Below are 17,110 nucleotides of genomic sequence, written 5' to 3' on the forward strand. Positions count from 1 at the left end.
GGGTGGCATTTTACACAACTTCCAGCCCAAAATTTCAAATTGTGGGAACAACTTTAGATTTGAAAAACCACGGCAAGATTTTTTTCCACTTTGTTTGCTGAATTTGTGTTTTTTTAACCAAGGGGTAAAGAAATGTCTTATGGGAAATAACCAACTTTCTTTAATATCTTATTTACAAAAAACTGCAAGAAAGAGTATCTATTCATTCGGATGTTTTGCCAGATTTCACACACATTACACCTCCCACAATACTTGACATATAATTCAAACTACAAAAAATTGAAAGCTACTCAATAAAAAAAATGCAAAATTTGGAGCCTGAATTGCATTTATTTTCTGAACATTCCCTACATGTTAAGAGATCTAATGACATTTCTAAAAATGGTTGACGCCACATTCACTTTAACAAATAAATTGTCGTACAGAATCACATTAAAATGTTCACAAAAATTGCGAGATGCAAAGCATTCTGATACAGAACGAATACCCACACACTGATCTGTGTGTTTTGCATGAACGATTTAAATAATACAGTAAACCGTTTAATTATATTCGGAGAAAGATTCAAAACTGAAACAAGCAAGACACTGCAGCTAATCTCAAAAGGCACATTCCACCTCAGAAGCCATCAAAAATGACAAAGTACAGTACGAAGAGAGAACGAGACAACGTGGGCAGCGATCCAAAAATGCCAGTGCTTTGGCGCAACAACAGAATCTAGACAACACTTCAGCTCAGCACCAGGCAAAAGAACAGACATGTAGTTACTCCCGATTCACCGCATAGCCATGGACACTTAAGGAAATGTCATTTTCCCGGAAAAAAAAGATAACGTTTATCTAATCTGAAATCACTTACTGAAACCAAGCATCGCAAAAAGATCCTGCGGTTTAATTTCACATTGTTGCAGCTCGTAAGCCTGCAAACAAACCGCGGTATCTCATTAAGGAGTTCCTGTCATTTCACGGTTTGACCCTGGGTCGAAAACCGAATTTTATCATTCCATTTTTAGCGCTAACGCCAGAGTAAACGCACCCAAAAATCAACCGATATGAAGGAAGAGGTATCCCCGGTATTAACAGCTCTCTAATCTGCAAACCAGCTGAAATTGTCCCTGGTAGCTTCACACCGATTTACTTGCGACGGCGCAGACAATTCTTAAAATCCTTCAAGTGAACCCGTCTCTGACATTTAAATCCATTCTGCAAGAAATAACGTACGCCACTCTCGGCGTTTTAAAAAAGAGAGACAAGCTGCGATCACCCAGCTTACCTTTGAATTTCTTCCTGAGGCTCTTTGGCAGCTTTAAACTCGGGTTCTCTAAAAGGAACGGGAGGATGAAGAGAAGAGAAGCGGGATAAGAAAAGGTGACAAAAAAAATCCTTTTCACAGAGCCATAAATCTGACAAACCGTTAAATGGCAAAACTGTGAGAATGCGGCCACCGGCTGACAGCCGGGATCGCTCAACGAGGAGGGGGAGAGACGAATTGGACACAAACACACGGGGGGGGTGGGGGTGAGGCGGCGGCAGCAGCGCCACCCGCCTGCTCGACAGCCACCAGCAGCCCCTGCCTCGGCAGCACAACACCGCACAAACAGCCCTAGCAACGAGCGCAACTACAAACCTCATCAATTTAAAGTGCAAATTAGAAGGGAGAAAATATCCAACTGCGGAGATAAAACAACGCCGGAGGTTGCGCAGAGGAGGAGGGAGGGGGGTGGGAAAAGTTGAGCCACTTTCTCTCTCCCCCCCTCCGGTCAGTAAATTGTTGATAACGGTGCTCCAGCAGCCATTTTGTTGTAACTGACAAGAACCGGCTAATCTGGCTGAGGAAACGACCCCTGACCTTGTCTGGCTGACATGTGATCACAACCAAACCTCACCCCTCCCTCTCGCGCCCAACCGTCCCGCCTCCCGCTGTTGCCACGGCGACGGTTCCGACCTATCGCTGCAGCGCCGTCGCGTCACGTGATAGCAACGCGAGCCAAACTTTTTTGAAAATTAGCTTGTGCTTCGAGGTCTTCGAGTGGGTTGGATTCTCGGACTGGTTCACTGGCTTAGCACACGCAGATAGAGGAGGGGAGGGGAAAGGATCCATAATGTCACAGGTAAACAGCCAAGGAAGGGAGCATAAAGCGAAAATAACACAATGAAACTTTCATAAACATATTTCTTTCGAGAGCAGCGTGAAATGTCATTCGGGGTACCACATCCAACCAATCACAGGAACGAGAGAGGGTCACATGGCCACTTTGCTGCCATGGCTTGTTGCTGCGGCAACCGGACTGCCCAATCACCTATAAAAGCCAACCACAAACAAGCCTGTCCTTAACATGTACAAATGACCTAGTAATTGTCAATTGTACATGATCTGATACAGCTCGACTTCATCTGCTTAATAGATACAAAGCTTATCTAATTTGACCTAGTGAAATAACCCAATCAAAATCAAATATATTATAACTGAATAGGCACTCTACTGTGCAGCAGTAGAGGAAATACGGTTGCCATTTCATTCTCTGATCATATCTGATAAACCAAACATGTATGTGAAAAATACATTGTATTCTTTATTATCGGAGGATTAAATAACAATGATTGGGCTGTCTTTGTTTCATTCAAAACACCTACAGTAACATTCACAGTAAAACATCTGTAACTACTTGTCAGTAATCAGATATTCCAGCAGCCTTAGTAGTAATAACGGTTTTTTTGAATTTTAACAGAATTAAGATGATTTCTTTGACTTTTTAAAATATAACTTTTTTTTAGTGATTTCCTGTTTTTACTTCATCTCTACCCTGCAAGGCGCGTAATGGTTGTCATAGTATAGTTCTATCAGTCCTTATGATCACTCTTCATGTGAGCCTTGGCAGTCACCCTTAACAGTCTATTTAATTGTAAAAGCACTGTGGTGAAACCAAACAAAGATTCCAGGTGAAGATTGGAACGCAAACCCTTCTCTAATCCATGTGAGCAAGTTGTTAAAACCTGATTGCTCTACACCGGCTGAGATCAAATAATTAGCCATATGAAAAGGATTTGGAATCTTACAATTTTGTATTTCTTAATAATAAATTAATTGCACTGTCTATCCTTTTTTTTAATATTTTAGCTCTGTCCATCTCATGAATGGTTCCCAAACAGGTGATCACACGACCTTCTAAAGGACTCTAATTGGCTGCTAAAATATTTACGCAGTCCAGGATTAATTTCTTTACGATCTTTTTTTCTCTTTTGTGCTGTGCCCATCCATCAATCCAGACTTCGATTGTACTTTTTGAGCATTACATGTATGAGTAAAAATGGTAATAGGCTTCCAGCCTAGCAATCTTTTCTTTGATTTGGAATAAAGTTATCTATGCCATCTATACTATGCAGCATACTATCACAGAATATATCTAGTAGCCGCCATTGATTTTCACAAGAGTTTAGTTTTAAAGTGCTTGAAAGATACTATTTCTAAAAGAATTTCCCTGCTGAGAATTATTGTATTCATTGTAAAATCTCAATGGGGAACTTTTTTCTTTCAGTCTTTCAAGCAGTTTGCAACTGGTAAGGTACAGTTAAATAAATGCCAAATAGCGGATATTCTAAAAGTTCTTTTGAACTAACATAATTACATCTGCTTCATTTTTTGATTGAAATATGATCGTTGACTGTACAGTGGTGACAATTTACTAAGGATTTATTTTAAAAGGATGTAGCCAATGTAAATGGAAATATTTCATTTAATTGTAGATGTAAGTGTTTATATTATTTTTACATATAAAATATTTTCTCAAGTAATTGGAGGAGGATAAGGAGGATCGTTTATTTATATCCGTAGATGCTGTCTGGCCTGCTGAGATCCTCCCTCATATTGTGTGTGTTGCTTTGGTTCCTCTTGTTTATGAATTGTATATGTGTATATTTTAGAAGTTAAAAACACTTGATTGCTTTATGTTATGTGAAACAGAATTGTCTAACTTTTTCCAACTCTGTAAAAAACAAATTACTGTTTAATAATAACCCCCTCCCCCATTTTTAGCTCTACCAACACTATTAAGATTAAAGTACATTCCTACAAAAGTATTCAACAACAGTAATTGTTTTATGAACAGGAACCATTTCATTTGCATTGAAAATCACTTAAGATATTAGTATGAAGACATTTAATTACAAATACAATTAGATGCCTATTGAACCACTGTGGATGGCTATGATAACATGCTGCAACTCATACAGAGTATGAAAACATGAAATTTAGCATCAGGATAATGTTCCCTATGAACTTGTATTGATTTCCTACAGTCATTTAACTATTTCTCAGACTAACAGTTAAAGTTGCCAGTTTATATTAAACAGGATTTTGGATAAAATTGGTGGAGAAAAGTACGGAAAACTAACTTCACAATGATATAATAAGCATTGGAATATGATTGCTTGTCAGAGAGTGGTACTGGGAGACAGTTAGTTTTATGCTGTTTAATGTCTTCATCATAGTATTGGCAACTATACCAAGAACTCATTAATAATGACAAAGTTAATAAATATAATTTACATTACTTAACTATTTAGTATAGCTTCTGCTTTGTATTATTGGCAGAACATAAGCAATGCTTAAAAACCATCTAGTTAAGTACATGTGTAGGAGACGTTTAAAGGGTTGTGGTTTAAACTTGGGTAGATGGGACTAGCTCCCCAGGCAACACAGTTGGCATGGACAAATTGGGCCGAAGAGCCTGTCTGCATACTGTAATACTCTACGGTTCAATTAAACTCAGTCTATGAGTGGAAGAGCTAAACTCAATTTATATGGTGCAGCAGATATCAAAAAATTATAAATTATTTAAGGATACAATTGAAAGATGGAAACTCAATGAAACTTTACATTTAATATAAATGATGTACCTTAATAACAGATTTTTATTGATTTGAAAGGAGCTATGTCTCATATCAAGAATCTACATAACACTACCCTCTTAGCTGAAAATATAAAACTGGAGAAAAATATTTTGATTTATAATTAATTTATCATTTTTATTCTGACATGTCAGCAATTGACACAAATAAGTACACTGTTAACATTCAATTTCAAGAAAGTAAAGCAGAACAACCTTGAGTTTTCCACCAGATCTGAGGAAAATTTTTAAATTAGACAAGTATGTATTTTGCAGGAGCTAAGTTTTTGTTGTGTTCAATTGTGCTGGCTAGATGCATTAACTGAACTGATTTCTAAATTCTTGTAAGGGCGCTGCAAGGATTCCACTGAGACTGTCAGAGTCATAAATAGAAAACAACTGTCGAGCAGAAATAAGAGATGGCACACAGCAATGCCAATGCAATGTAGACAAGCCTATTTACTGTCTATTTGATAAACTAAAGCCCTCTAATGTTCGAACGATAGCCAGTACCTCTCACATGGCTATCCCTTTCTATTATAGATTACCAATGCAGCTTCTGTTCCCTCTGCAACTAATGAACAAGCACGAAAATCAATAACTGCAAAATGTGGATTTGTGTGCTTGCTTTGCAACAAACAGTAAATGGTATGCAGGCTGCAGAATGCTCAGATGGGGGTGGGCTACAGGAACCCCCAGAGGCCACTGTATTTGTCATTTGGCAAACCAAGATAGATGTTGAGCACAAATCCATCAAAGCTTTCTCGAAAAGGAACACAATTCTTGTTCCAGTGTTACACTCCATCTATTTAGAGTCCGAGAAATGAATAAATAATGAACTGTATGTGTCAGACTCAGAACAAGCTGCATGCAGCATTGCAAAATAGAAGCTAAAGAACCCACCAATAAAAAAATCATAATGAAACTAATTCTGTAGTTCAACATTTCAGTGAGTTCCAGAGCTGTTTTAATTTAATGTATTGGCAATACCCCAGTTTTAAATGTGTTCAAATTCAATAACATTTTTCAGTTTATGTTTTCACTACTGCCTTAAGCATGTTCCAAACAATAGCATTTCAGTATTCCATGTTAGCACAAATTGTATTTGACATTGAAGATGAAATAATCTTCAGTGTATTAAGAGTGTGAGGGAAGGGAACATAAACAAGCCATTTCATTTAAAGCAGAAATACCATATAATTAACCAGGTTCAGAATTAGATTTCATTATTAAGCTCTAATCATGATTTTTATATAAGATCTCCGCATTTTAAAGTGAATGGCTTTGTCTACAAACAGCACAGCAGCTCTACTTATCATGGCAACGTCAACACTGCAGTGCTGGTTCCTTTGTTTCACCACTAGTGATAGAGTCAGAACTTAACATCTCACAAATTATATTAGTGTGATTGACAATGATGGCACTATTTGTAAACACATGCAAACATGCCAAATATTATATCCTATTAAAAATGAAATATCTCTGCAACAAAATGATCTGGAAGAACATCATTTTGGAATTCAGCCATTTTAATATTTAAACTTTAAATAGACATTTAGTTCATCAGTATCAGCTGCTTACAGGTCTGGATGGATATAAACCATTGCTTGAAAACAATATTAACCCTCTTATAGTTCACTATAACTATAGGCCTTGTTTTCCTTGTCTGACTTGATCAAGCGATCAAAGTGATCATCATAATTTGTAATATAGTTTATGAGTTAGACAGATAAATAAAGTGCCTATATTGCACTAAAGCTTTTGTGTAGTAAATGTAGAATGTGCATTTCTGCTATAAAGCAAAAACATGCAGAAAGTGTACAAGTAGCTAGCTTTTAAATTATCATTACATTCAATTGAAGTAAATTATATTTTTTGAGTTTGGTTAAACATTTCTAGCCATGATATTTTAGCAAGGTAACAGCTATAATACCTCAGCTTTAATGCAAATAAAAATTGAAATAATTTCTCCGCTGTCTTTCCTAAACCACTTGGAGACAATGTTTCTACAATATGAACAGTTGTTTTACAACCTCTGATTTCCTTTGTGGAAAATTTGACCAGTAGGATGTATGAAGTGCTTCCTTTAAATATCATAAGTGCATATGTCATTGAAGAACTCTCTCAATTGACTTTGCAGAATAGATTTTCTATTGTGAAAACAATTCAACTTTACCAAATATGAAAATTTATGTATTAATTGCATTTACCTATATTATTTACCTGTTTACATTAGCTAAAAGGATTCCTTACACTGTTTTGTCTTATGAAAGGATTGCCATATTGCATATCATCCACTGTTTATAATTGGAAATTAATTTCTTAACAAGAAAACCATAGTTCTATAATTCTTGCAGGGACAAATTTAAGACTACACATTTGATTTCTTCAAAACAAATAAAATACAATGAAAACCAATTGCAAACTAAGTGATATGCATATCTGTTCAAAGTTCAAATTAAGTTTATTATCAAAGTACGTATATCCCAATATGGATAACTTAGAGATTCATTTTCTTGTGGGCATTCACAATAAATACAGGAACACAGTAGAATCAATGAAAGACCACTCCCAATTGGATAGACAACAGCCAATGTGCAAAAGACAACAAACTGTGCAAATAGAAAAAGAAAAAAAGTAATAATAATAACAACTAATAAGTAAGCAACAAATATAGAAAACATGGGAGGAAGAGTCCTTGAAAGTGAGTCCATAGTTCTGGGTACGGTTCAGTGAAGGGACAAGTGAAGTTATCCTCTCTGATTCAAGCACCTGGTGGTTGAGAGGTAGTAACTGTTCCTGAATATGGTCGTGTGGGTCCTGAGGCTCATGTACGTTTTTTTTATGGCAGCAGCAAGAAGGGAACATGGCCTGGATGGTGGGGGTCCTAAAAGATGGATGCTGCTTTCCTGTGACAGTGCTTCATATAGAGGTGCTCAATGGAGGGGAGGACTTTACCTGTGATGGACTGGGCCATATCCACTACATTTGTAAGATATTTCATTAAAGGATATTGTTGGTTCAGGCCTTGATGCAACCAGACAATATGCTCTCCACCACAGATCTTTAGAAGTTTATCAATGTTTTAGATGACATGCCGAATCTATGCAAACTTCTAAGAAAGTAGAGGCTCTGCTGTGCTTTCTTCTTAATATGCTGGACCCAGAAAAGATCCTTTGAAATGATATCACTGAGGAATTTAAAGTTGATGTTGCTCTCCACCTCTGATCCCCCAATGAGAACTGGCAGATAGACTCCAGTTTCCTTCTCCCAAAGTTAATAATCAACTCCTTGGTATTGCTGACATTGAGTGAGAGGTTTCTGTTGTGGCACAACTCAGACAGATTTTCAATGTCCCTCCTATAGCTGATATCATTTCATACAAATTTTATTGGAAAATGGTTTGGTATTACAAAGTTAGCCTTTTATTAAAATATAGTCTATCTGTGAAGAAAATATTAGTAAAATGTGCCATTTTTAGCTATTTCACTGCTAAATTCATGAAGAAATATAAATAATTACATTTTGCTTTTCTATGTTATTTAACACATCACAGCTGATTCACTGGTCAGTGTGTGAAACAATTTGCTCTCTGACTCTTAACTTTGTACTATAATAAGCTGTAAAAATATGCACAGGAATAGCCAAGGAAGGTAATATTCTGATTTTGGTGCCCCCTTATTTTCTTGGAATCCTTTTGCATCTCAAATGTTATTTTCCTTAAGGACAGAACAAAGATAAAAATTGAATTTCACTTATATGGTTTGGAAGGATTAGCTTTGAAATTGATTCCTCATTGTTTCTCAGGCCTAAGCCTCTGCTGTAACGAACACAAATTGCCCATTTACTTTGCAGTGACTCTTAAATTGATCAGCTGCAATATTTGGTTGCCCTGAACATGGCAATTACTGGGATGTGTGCATTTAGAAAAGGTTGGTTGTTGCAGGAAATGCTGCAGGCTGCAACTAACAAGCTAAGAGTTTAAAATACACTGGACACTCTACTTCTTACCAAATCATTCTCAATATTTTCTTATTTGGGACCTTGTTTTAAAACACATTATATAAATCTATGGATGTCCCATCCACTGACTACTATATCCATTCTATATCCATATATAACTGTATATAGTTCTACTATATCCATTATTGCCTCAAGAAATGTATCAGTTCGGCCTAGCTCAGTCTTCTGAAATTGCTGTGCTCTAAATATTTTCACAGACTCAATATTTAACAATTTTATCTTTATCATCAATTACCTCCATTTTTCTCATTAGGTTTCTTCCTCCATTTGGTTTGAGCTCCCTGGGTGTATCACATGAAGTCTATAATTTGAACTCCTTTATTTTAACTAACTTCTGTAATACTTTCCTCATTGTTAAGATATCTTCATCTCACTTTCAACTAATTCATAATTAAGCATTCTCAATATCTTTCTCTTTAATAAACACTTGATGCAAAGTACTTTCTAAGAATACCTGCCACATTTTCTGTGCAGCTATGTATACCATGTATACGATCAGTTTTCTTGATGTAAAAAATACATCTATGGAATGAAATATGACTAAAATAATAAACTATCTGAATCATTAATGTATTTTGAGACTAGCATGTTACATTAAACACATTTTCCTATGATAGCATTCTTTGAAATATGTAGGACTTTATCATCTGCACTGGATTCAGGTATCATTGCAATGATGTAAAGCATGATTTATAACACATTATCCATCACAATTGTAAATTTGGAAATGGTATTCATAACCACAGGCAATAAACAAAACTTATAAATTCAAACCAAAAGAATAGCAAAGAGTAGAAGAATTAAAACTTAGATATTTTAACAAATCAATAACAAATTGTTTAAAATTGAAAGTGGAAGTAACAGGTATGAAACAAAATACATTGTCTTACTTATTATATATTATTTCTTATTGTACTATACACTACTTGGCTTCAGAAATATTGAGTCTTTACTTAGACCTGAAATTTCTCCCACATAGTAAATACTTAAAAGTCTATGGTTGGTGACATGCTGACTTGCTATGACTAATAGTTGCTGAGTTCTACTGATAAATTCTTGAACTATATTTTCACTGTCCTGAAGGATTTCTATCTTCAGCTGCACTAGGTAAGATTTCAATTGCCTTGCTGCACAGGGCTCTTTGATACTGTAACTACACCCAAACCTTGGCTTCAGGCACTACCACAATGTCTGTTGCCACCACTCCAAAATTTCCTGCAGTTATTGAGAAAATCCTGAATGGAATGATGGTTCTACTGAACTTATATGGTATTGCACAATATTTATAGCACAGAGGGAGGCTGTTTGGCCCAACAAGTATATGTTTGCTTGGATGCTGCACATGAGGCTATGCCACACTATGTCAATGTCTCGCCACTGATCCTTCTTCCTTTCTGTTTTCTGTCTGTTTTTTTTTTCTTAAGTGCACTCAAAATCTTCAGCTGAGTTGCTTCCGGTGGTAGAAAGCTCCGTATTCTAACCAGTGCTCACCCTATCTAGCCCTTTCATAATTTTGAAGTCCTTTTCCAATTATCCATTTCTACCTTCTGATATCCTTTCTGTAGTGTAAAGGAAGTGTTCAAATCAGATGTTTTCATGTATTTTAATTTTGTCCCATTAGCTAAGGAATCCCATTTAGATATTGAGTGTGGAGGGGAGGGAGGTTGAGTGGTGGTGGGAGGTGGTGGTGGCAGCTAATCTCCAACAATGAAGTTTAATGAATAACAAGACCAAAATTTAGCAATTCCGATTTTGACTGAAGCACTGAAGAGGATCGGTAACCCAATACTCCTAACAGATGCTTCAGTCATTTAAATATTTTAATTGGATTGCATGTCTAGGATTTTGCATCTAATCCTACATTACATTCAGGCTGGTCAGATTACCCAGAAAACAATGCTGTTTGATAGAGATAAGTAGCCAGCTTACTATTTGTGGTCCAGGAGAAGTATGGTAAGGGTAATCACCAATTCCCAGCCATTCATTTCTGCCCTGATCGTTCTGGAACTCCCAATGTTTGCCCTCCCCCCAAATCCATCATGTACCAAATCCTACTCTTGCTTCTGATCCTGAGCAGCAGGAAATCTACCAGCTTCCCTTCTGATATGTTCCCTACCTGTCAGGAACAAATACTGGGAACCAGGCTGTCTTCTCAAAAGGCCTTAGGGAGTTAGAACTGTCAATTAAATCAGAATGCATGCTCGTTCTGCAATTTATAATCTTATGTTACTTTATCACTGCTCTCCTCTGTATTAATTAAACAACTTAGTTTAATAACAGGAAATTTTGAAATAGTATTTCAGCTTCATAAGTAAACTGCAATAGTTTATAAGATAGAAGTTCATAAGATTATAAGAGAATAGACAGGCAATGTCTTTTTCCCGAGGTCGAAATGTCTAATACCAGAAGGCATACATTTAAGGTGAGAGGGGTTACGTTCAAAAAAGATGTGCTGAGCAAGCTCTTTACACAAGGAGTGGTGAGTGCCTGGAATATGATGCCAGTGGTGATAGTGGAGGGAAATATGACAAGGCATTTAAGAGGTTCTTAGATAAGCACATGAATGTGCAGGGCATTGAGACATTGTGTAGGCAGAGGAGATTACTGCAGTTTGGCACTTACTTACTAGTTTAATTAATTCAGCACAAGGGGACGAAGGGGCTGTTCCTGTGCTATACAGTCCTATGTTCTAATAGTTGCAGCACGAACTATTAAGGAATGTTATTACATGCAATTTGACAGTCTAAATCTTGATTTTTAATCTTATGTCTCTAATCCCACATCTCTATTTTTTGTTTGTCTTGCAACCAATTTGCCTCTTGCCCCTGACTACATTTTCTTATTTTACTTATAAAGCATGCATGTTATTGAAGGCTTTTGATAATTGTAATATAGTACAACTATTAAAGTGCCTTATCTGCTCTTTTAAATGCAAGTTCAAAGAATTCAACAAATTTAATAAAGCATACTCTTCCTTTGGATCCAATGCTAATCAATACATTTTCAGCATTTAGATGTTGTTTTTATTATACTATTGAACAAAAGTTCCAACATCTTTTCTACAACCAACATTAAGCATATCATTTTATAGTTTTATTTTCTTTTTTGTTTATAAGGTAATCACATTATTTGAATTCCAATACTCTGTTAATGTTTCCTTGTCTATAAATGCCACAAAGCCCCTTTCATCACTTTCCTAATCTCTTTCTACATGAATGAAATTTCTGTACACACAGAGCAACATTTCTCCAAGTGTGATTAGTGAACGAATTACCAGTGCCTGCACTGCCCCACATCCTAATCTACCTTACCCAACCCTTGAATTTTTCTATCGAAAAAGGTCTATATAACTCTTCTTGCATTATTGTCAGTTATTCTCTGATAAATAGGGAGGCAAATGATTTAATATTCTTGTTAATTATCTGCAAATTTACCTTATGAACTTAAGAACATAAGAAATAGGAGCAGGGGTAGGCCATCTGACCCATTGAGCCTACCCCACCATTAAGATAATGGCTGATCTGTCCATAAACTCAGCTCCCTCGACCTGCCTCTTCCCCATAGCCCTTAATTCCCTTACTATGTAAAAAACTATCTAACTGTGTCTTAAATATATTCCGTGAAGAAACCTCAACTGCTTCCCTGGGCAGAGAATTCCACAGATTCACCACTCTCTGGGAAAAATAATTTCTCCTCCTCTCCGTCCTGTATCTTCTCCTTTGCATCCTTGTGTGGTTCTATCTCTAAACTCGCATTTCTTTTCTTTGTTTTTCAATAAAATACTATACCATTTCTATTAATATTTCTTCACAATTTAGTTCTATAGCCTTTCTTTAACTTCCTTTTAACTTCTTTTCTAGCCTTATTTATTCACTTCAGATGCCCTTTTTTTCGATAATTTCAATTTTTTTAGTCATTTCATCTTTTTATTCATAACCTGTTTTATTGGTATACAAGTACAATAGAATGTAAACACTAGCTCTCTCAGGTCTCTTTCACTGTCCAATGTTGAAAACTGATTTTGTTCATCATTTCCATTTTCATGCCTATTCCCCATAGCCCATAATTCCCTTGGATTCTCAAAACCTATTGATCTCAATGTTGAATATACTTAATGTCTATTGCCCTTCAGTTAGCATTCCAAAGAATTACACTTTATATCAACACATTTGTCCAGAACCCTACTACTAATTTTTCTAAATATCTCCCATTGTTAGTCTCAACATCAGGTTTGTAATAAACATTTCCAGTTTTATGGTCACTGATTTATCCTCTCCAAAATTAGATTTGATCCATTTTATGTTTGTTAGTTTGCCAAAGAACAAACTTCTCTCTTCAGAAACTTTATCTCAGCCCATATAATGTTATGATCACTATTGCTCAGGTGCAGGACTCGACTCTCTTGGTATACATGATTACAAAGGAATTCTGCGCACAATGTGAAAAAACGTATTGCTTTTATTACTTTCACTACCACTTGTTGAGAGTTCAAGAAATATATACCACTTTGGGGGTGATTAAATCTTTCAATAATTATAATTCTATGCTGTTTATTTTCTTTCCACATATTGTTTGTGTACGTATTTTTTCTTGACCCCTTCTACTTCATGTATTCTGACATATACTATTACCGTGAAAATTAATTTCAGTTCTTGTGAATTTGTTTCTTATACTTTTTTACTGCCATATATAATCACTAAACAATACTATGACCCTACTCATTATCCTTGCCTGTTCTCCTTCAGTGTTTTCTTGTTATGTTGCGATTTGTAATATTTTGTTCCTGATCCTTATATTATGAAGCTATGTTTCATTTAGTTTGAATAATTCTGAATATTTGTTATGAATTTATGCTTCAATATCCTTTTCTGGCTTAGATGCTGCATTAATTAAGGAATAAACATTTTAAAGTCATCAGTAGTTCTTTTTTCTGTTTCAGAGGGTTTTCCTCCTTGTTTTTAATAAACCCTTCTGTCTCTGACCATTTCTTTAATCTTTTATCAAAGTCAACCCCTTACCCTACTTGTTGAAATTATTTGAATCAAGAACCCATTGCATTCAGATAATTTGCACACCCACAATGCATGCCATTCACTAGGGAATTTGTCCATTGCAATGTTTGTACATGATATTTAATAGGTAGTTTTGTACACTATTATTCCTTTGCTCGCTGCTCACAGAGCAACAAAGCAGTAGATTGAGATATCATGAATCTGAGCTAAACTAATAAGTGTTGGTTTTCGGAGTTAAATGTTGTTTCTTTTATTTATTCTATTCAACTTCATATATCTTTTTTTTGTCAACAATCATGTTTGACTTCCTTCAATATGCTGTACCTATCTTGGGCTGAAATGTTGGGCAGGCACTCTGCTCTCATGCCTCAGTCAATTGAGTTTTCAATGCTTTTGACACTAGGCCACTTGGAACCACACAAGAGTGCTTCAGTACAATTTATTCTCCATTCCCATCCCAGAAACAACCGTTTCCCAATTAACACCATTATTGGGATCATGTGGAGCTTTAATAGGATCATCACCTTTGTAGTGATGGTTCACTCAAATCATTCTCATTTATCGTTCTACCCGTAAAAATATTCTACAAGGTGCATGCAGCATATTGCCCATTTACAGCAAATAGATTAACCAATGCATTCAAATAATGATCAGAAAAATGCCACACAAGCACATTATCACCCCCAAAGTAATTATGAGACTCTAATGGAGAAGGAGCATTGATCATTGGTCACAAATCATTTATGGGTCTTTCATGTAAACAAGATGCTGTTCCTGCTCTGCATTTAGAGTACTTTTCTCCAAAATGTACACCAAACCAGCTCACTGCATTATAAACAAGAGAAAATCTTTAGATGCTGGGAATCCATGCAACACACATAAAATGCTGGAGAAGCTCAACAGGCCAGGCAGCATCTATGGAAAAGAATACAATTGGCGTTCTGGGCTGAGACTCTTCAGCTGGATGGCTTCAATCTTCTTCAGTCTTCAATTTCAGTTTGAACATTATTTCTGAATTCCTGATGTTAACATTGTTAAATGCAAGTACAACTAATCAATCAGACAAGGAGGTTCTAATCGAGTATTGAGTATAAGAGTTGGATGTTGTATTGAGTATAAGAGTAGGAATGTTATGGTGAGGTTGTGTAAGGCATTTGGTGAGGCTGAATTTGGAGTATTGTGTGCAGTTTTGGTCACCGAATTACAGGAACGATGTTAACAAGTTAGAAAGAGTGCAGAGAAGGTTTATGAGGAGTTGCCGGGATTTGAGAATCTGAGTTACAGAGAAAGGTTGAATAGGTTAGGACTCTATTCCCTGGAGCACAGAAGAATGAGGGGAGATTTGATAGAGGTATATAAAATTATGATGGGAATAGATAGAGTGAATGCAAGCAGGCTTTTTCCACTGAGGCTAGGGGAGAAAAAAACCAGAGGACATGGGTTAAGGGTGAAGGGGGAAAAGTTTAAAGGGAACATTAGCGGGGGCTTCTTCACACAGAGAGTGGTGGGAGTGTGGAATGAGCTGCCAGATGAAGTGGTAAATGTGGGCTCACTTTTAACATTTAAGAAAAACTTGGACAGGTACATGGATGAGAGGTTTATGGAGGAATATAGTCCAGGTGCAGGTCAATGGGACTAGGCTGAAAAATGGTTCAGCACAGCCAAGAAGGGCCAAAAGGCCTTGTTTCTGTGCTGTAATGTTCTATGGTTCTAAATACCTGCAACAATGCACTTTACAGTCAGTAAGGCTCAAGCGTATTGAATTTTTTAAAGGTACTGTAATAACATACATTATATCCTGATGAAATGCATAATCTTGGCACAAGAAGCTATGCATACACGCCAGCCAAAATTGTGTAGTGAAAACAAACAATAATCTAGCAATCTGGGAGAAGGCAGAGAAGTATTGACTTGTCATCTAGGTTGGGCAAGATCAAAGTTTTACTTGGAAGATCAGGAACAATTATTCATAATACTTTTGACCTACATGCAATTCCAAAAGGACCTGAACTTACATGCCCAGTTTGCACCTTCCACATCTGCTGGTTAGAATTTTATAGCACTCTCATCACCTCCCTTTCCTCCTAAAGCAATCCTTCCTGTTACCCTTTTCCCCATTCATTAATTTGTCACATTTAGGTAATAATACCAAGGATGTTGTTAACTCACGACCTTTGAATGCTGTTAAGGCAACCCTGCACCATCTCAGTTGCTTCTCAGCTCCTGACTCCTGGAGCTTCATCAATGAAGTAAACTGATTTTGTTCAACAATTGGGAATAATGCTGATCTACTTATTTTTAATATTTTAAGATCACTCATACTCTTTCTATTAAGAAGTTTGATATTAAGGTCTTAATGAATGATTTCATTTGTTAAAGGATATGACTATACAAAGGACCTGCCTCAATGGCTACTGTCTGCCATCGACCATAATGAAGTGCTTTGAGAGGTTGGCTATAGTGTGGATCAACTCCAATTTGTCTACAGCTGCAACAAGCCAACAGGAAACATAATTTTGCTGATTCTTCACTCTACTCTGGAACATCTGAAAATGGAAACTCATACATCAAGCTGCTATTCATTGATTATAGCTCAGCATTCACCATAATAATCCCATTTAGACTAATCATCAAACCTCATGACCTGGGTCTCTGTACCTCTGTATGCAACTGGATTCTTGACTTCCAGATCAGCTGACCTTAATCAGTGAAGGTTGGTAACAACATCTCTCCCTCATTATTTTCAATACAGGTGCTTAACCCCTGCTCACTTCTCCATTTACACCTAACTGTGTGGCTAAGCACAACTCCAGTGCCATGTTCAAATTCACCAAAGGCAGTACTGTTGTTGAATAGATCTCAGGTGGTGATGATCAGCTTACTGGAATGACCACAGAGCTCTTGGTGCTGCCACAACAACTTATCATGTAACATTAGCAAGCCTAAAGAGCTGATTGTTAATTTTAGAAAGAAGAAACTAGTTTATGTTGGGGGATTGGTGGTGGCGTGAGTCTGCTGCTTTACATTCCTGAGTACTAACATATCAGATAACATGTTCTGGATCCAGCACATAGATCATGAGGAAAGTGTGGTAGTGTCTTAAATTTCTAATAAGGTTTGGCTTGTCATCAAACACTCTCATGAACTTCTTCAGATTTACTGTGTTGGTTGCAACATGGCCTGGTCCAGC

At 36.5% G+C, this 17,110-nt stretch overlaps 1 protein-coding gene and 1 long non-coding RNA gene across 6 annotated transcripts in view; one reads left to right on the forward strand and one right to left on the reverse strand.

The window, feature by feature from the left end:
- The window catches only part of tnrc6c1 (trinucleotide repeat containing adaptor 6C1), a 120,378-nt gene extending 118,569 nt beyond the window's left edge, over window positions 1–1,809 (reverse strand). For 3 of the 5 annotated variants that reach the window (XM_059948650.1, XM_059948648.1, XM_059948647.1), the window contains exons 1-2: window positions 1,627–1,808; window positions 1,273–1,320 (exon numbers count right to left, since the gene is read on the reverse strand). In XM_059948650.1, the coding sequence (XP_059804633.1) occupies window positions 1,273–1,320; window positions 1,627–1,631 (53 nt within the window). In that variant the 5' untranslated portion in view covers window positions 1,632–1,808. Of the gene's footprint in view, window positions 1–1,272; window positions 1,321–1,626 lie in introns of all 5 variants that reach the window. The other 2 variants (XM_059948651.1, XM_059948649.1) reach the window with 1 other exon arrangement.
- Window positions 1,810–2,022: 213 nt separating this feature from the next.
- LOC132380314 (uncharacterized) lies at window positions 2,023–16,751 on the forward strand. The gene is made up of 3 exons (XR_009507730.1): window positions 2,023–2,110; window positions 7,737–7,875; window positions 16,300–16,751. It is a non-coding gene; the product is annotated as an uncharacterized LOC132380314 (long non-coding RNA).
- Window positions 16,752–17,110: the final 359 nt, after the last annotated feature.

This window comes from Hypanus sabinus, chromosome 23 (assembly GCF_030144855.1).
Source record: "Hypanus sabinus isolate sHypSab1 chromosome 23, sHypSab1.hap1, whole genome shotgun sequence".
Taxonomy (NCBI): domain Eukaryota; kingdom Metazoa; phylum Chordata; class Chondrichthyes; order Myliobatiformes; family Dasyatidae; genus Hypanus; species Hypanus sabinus.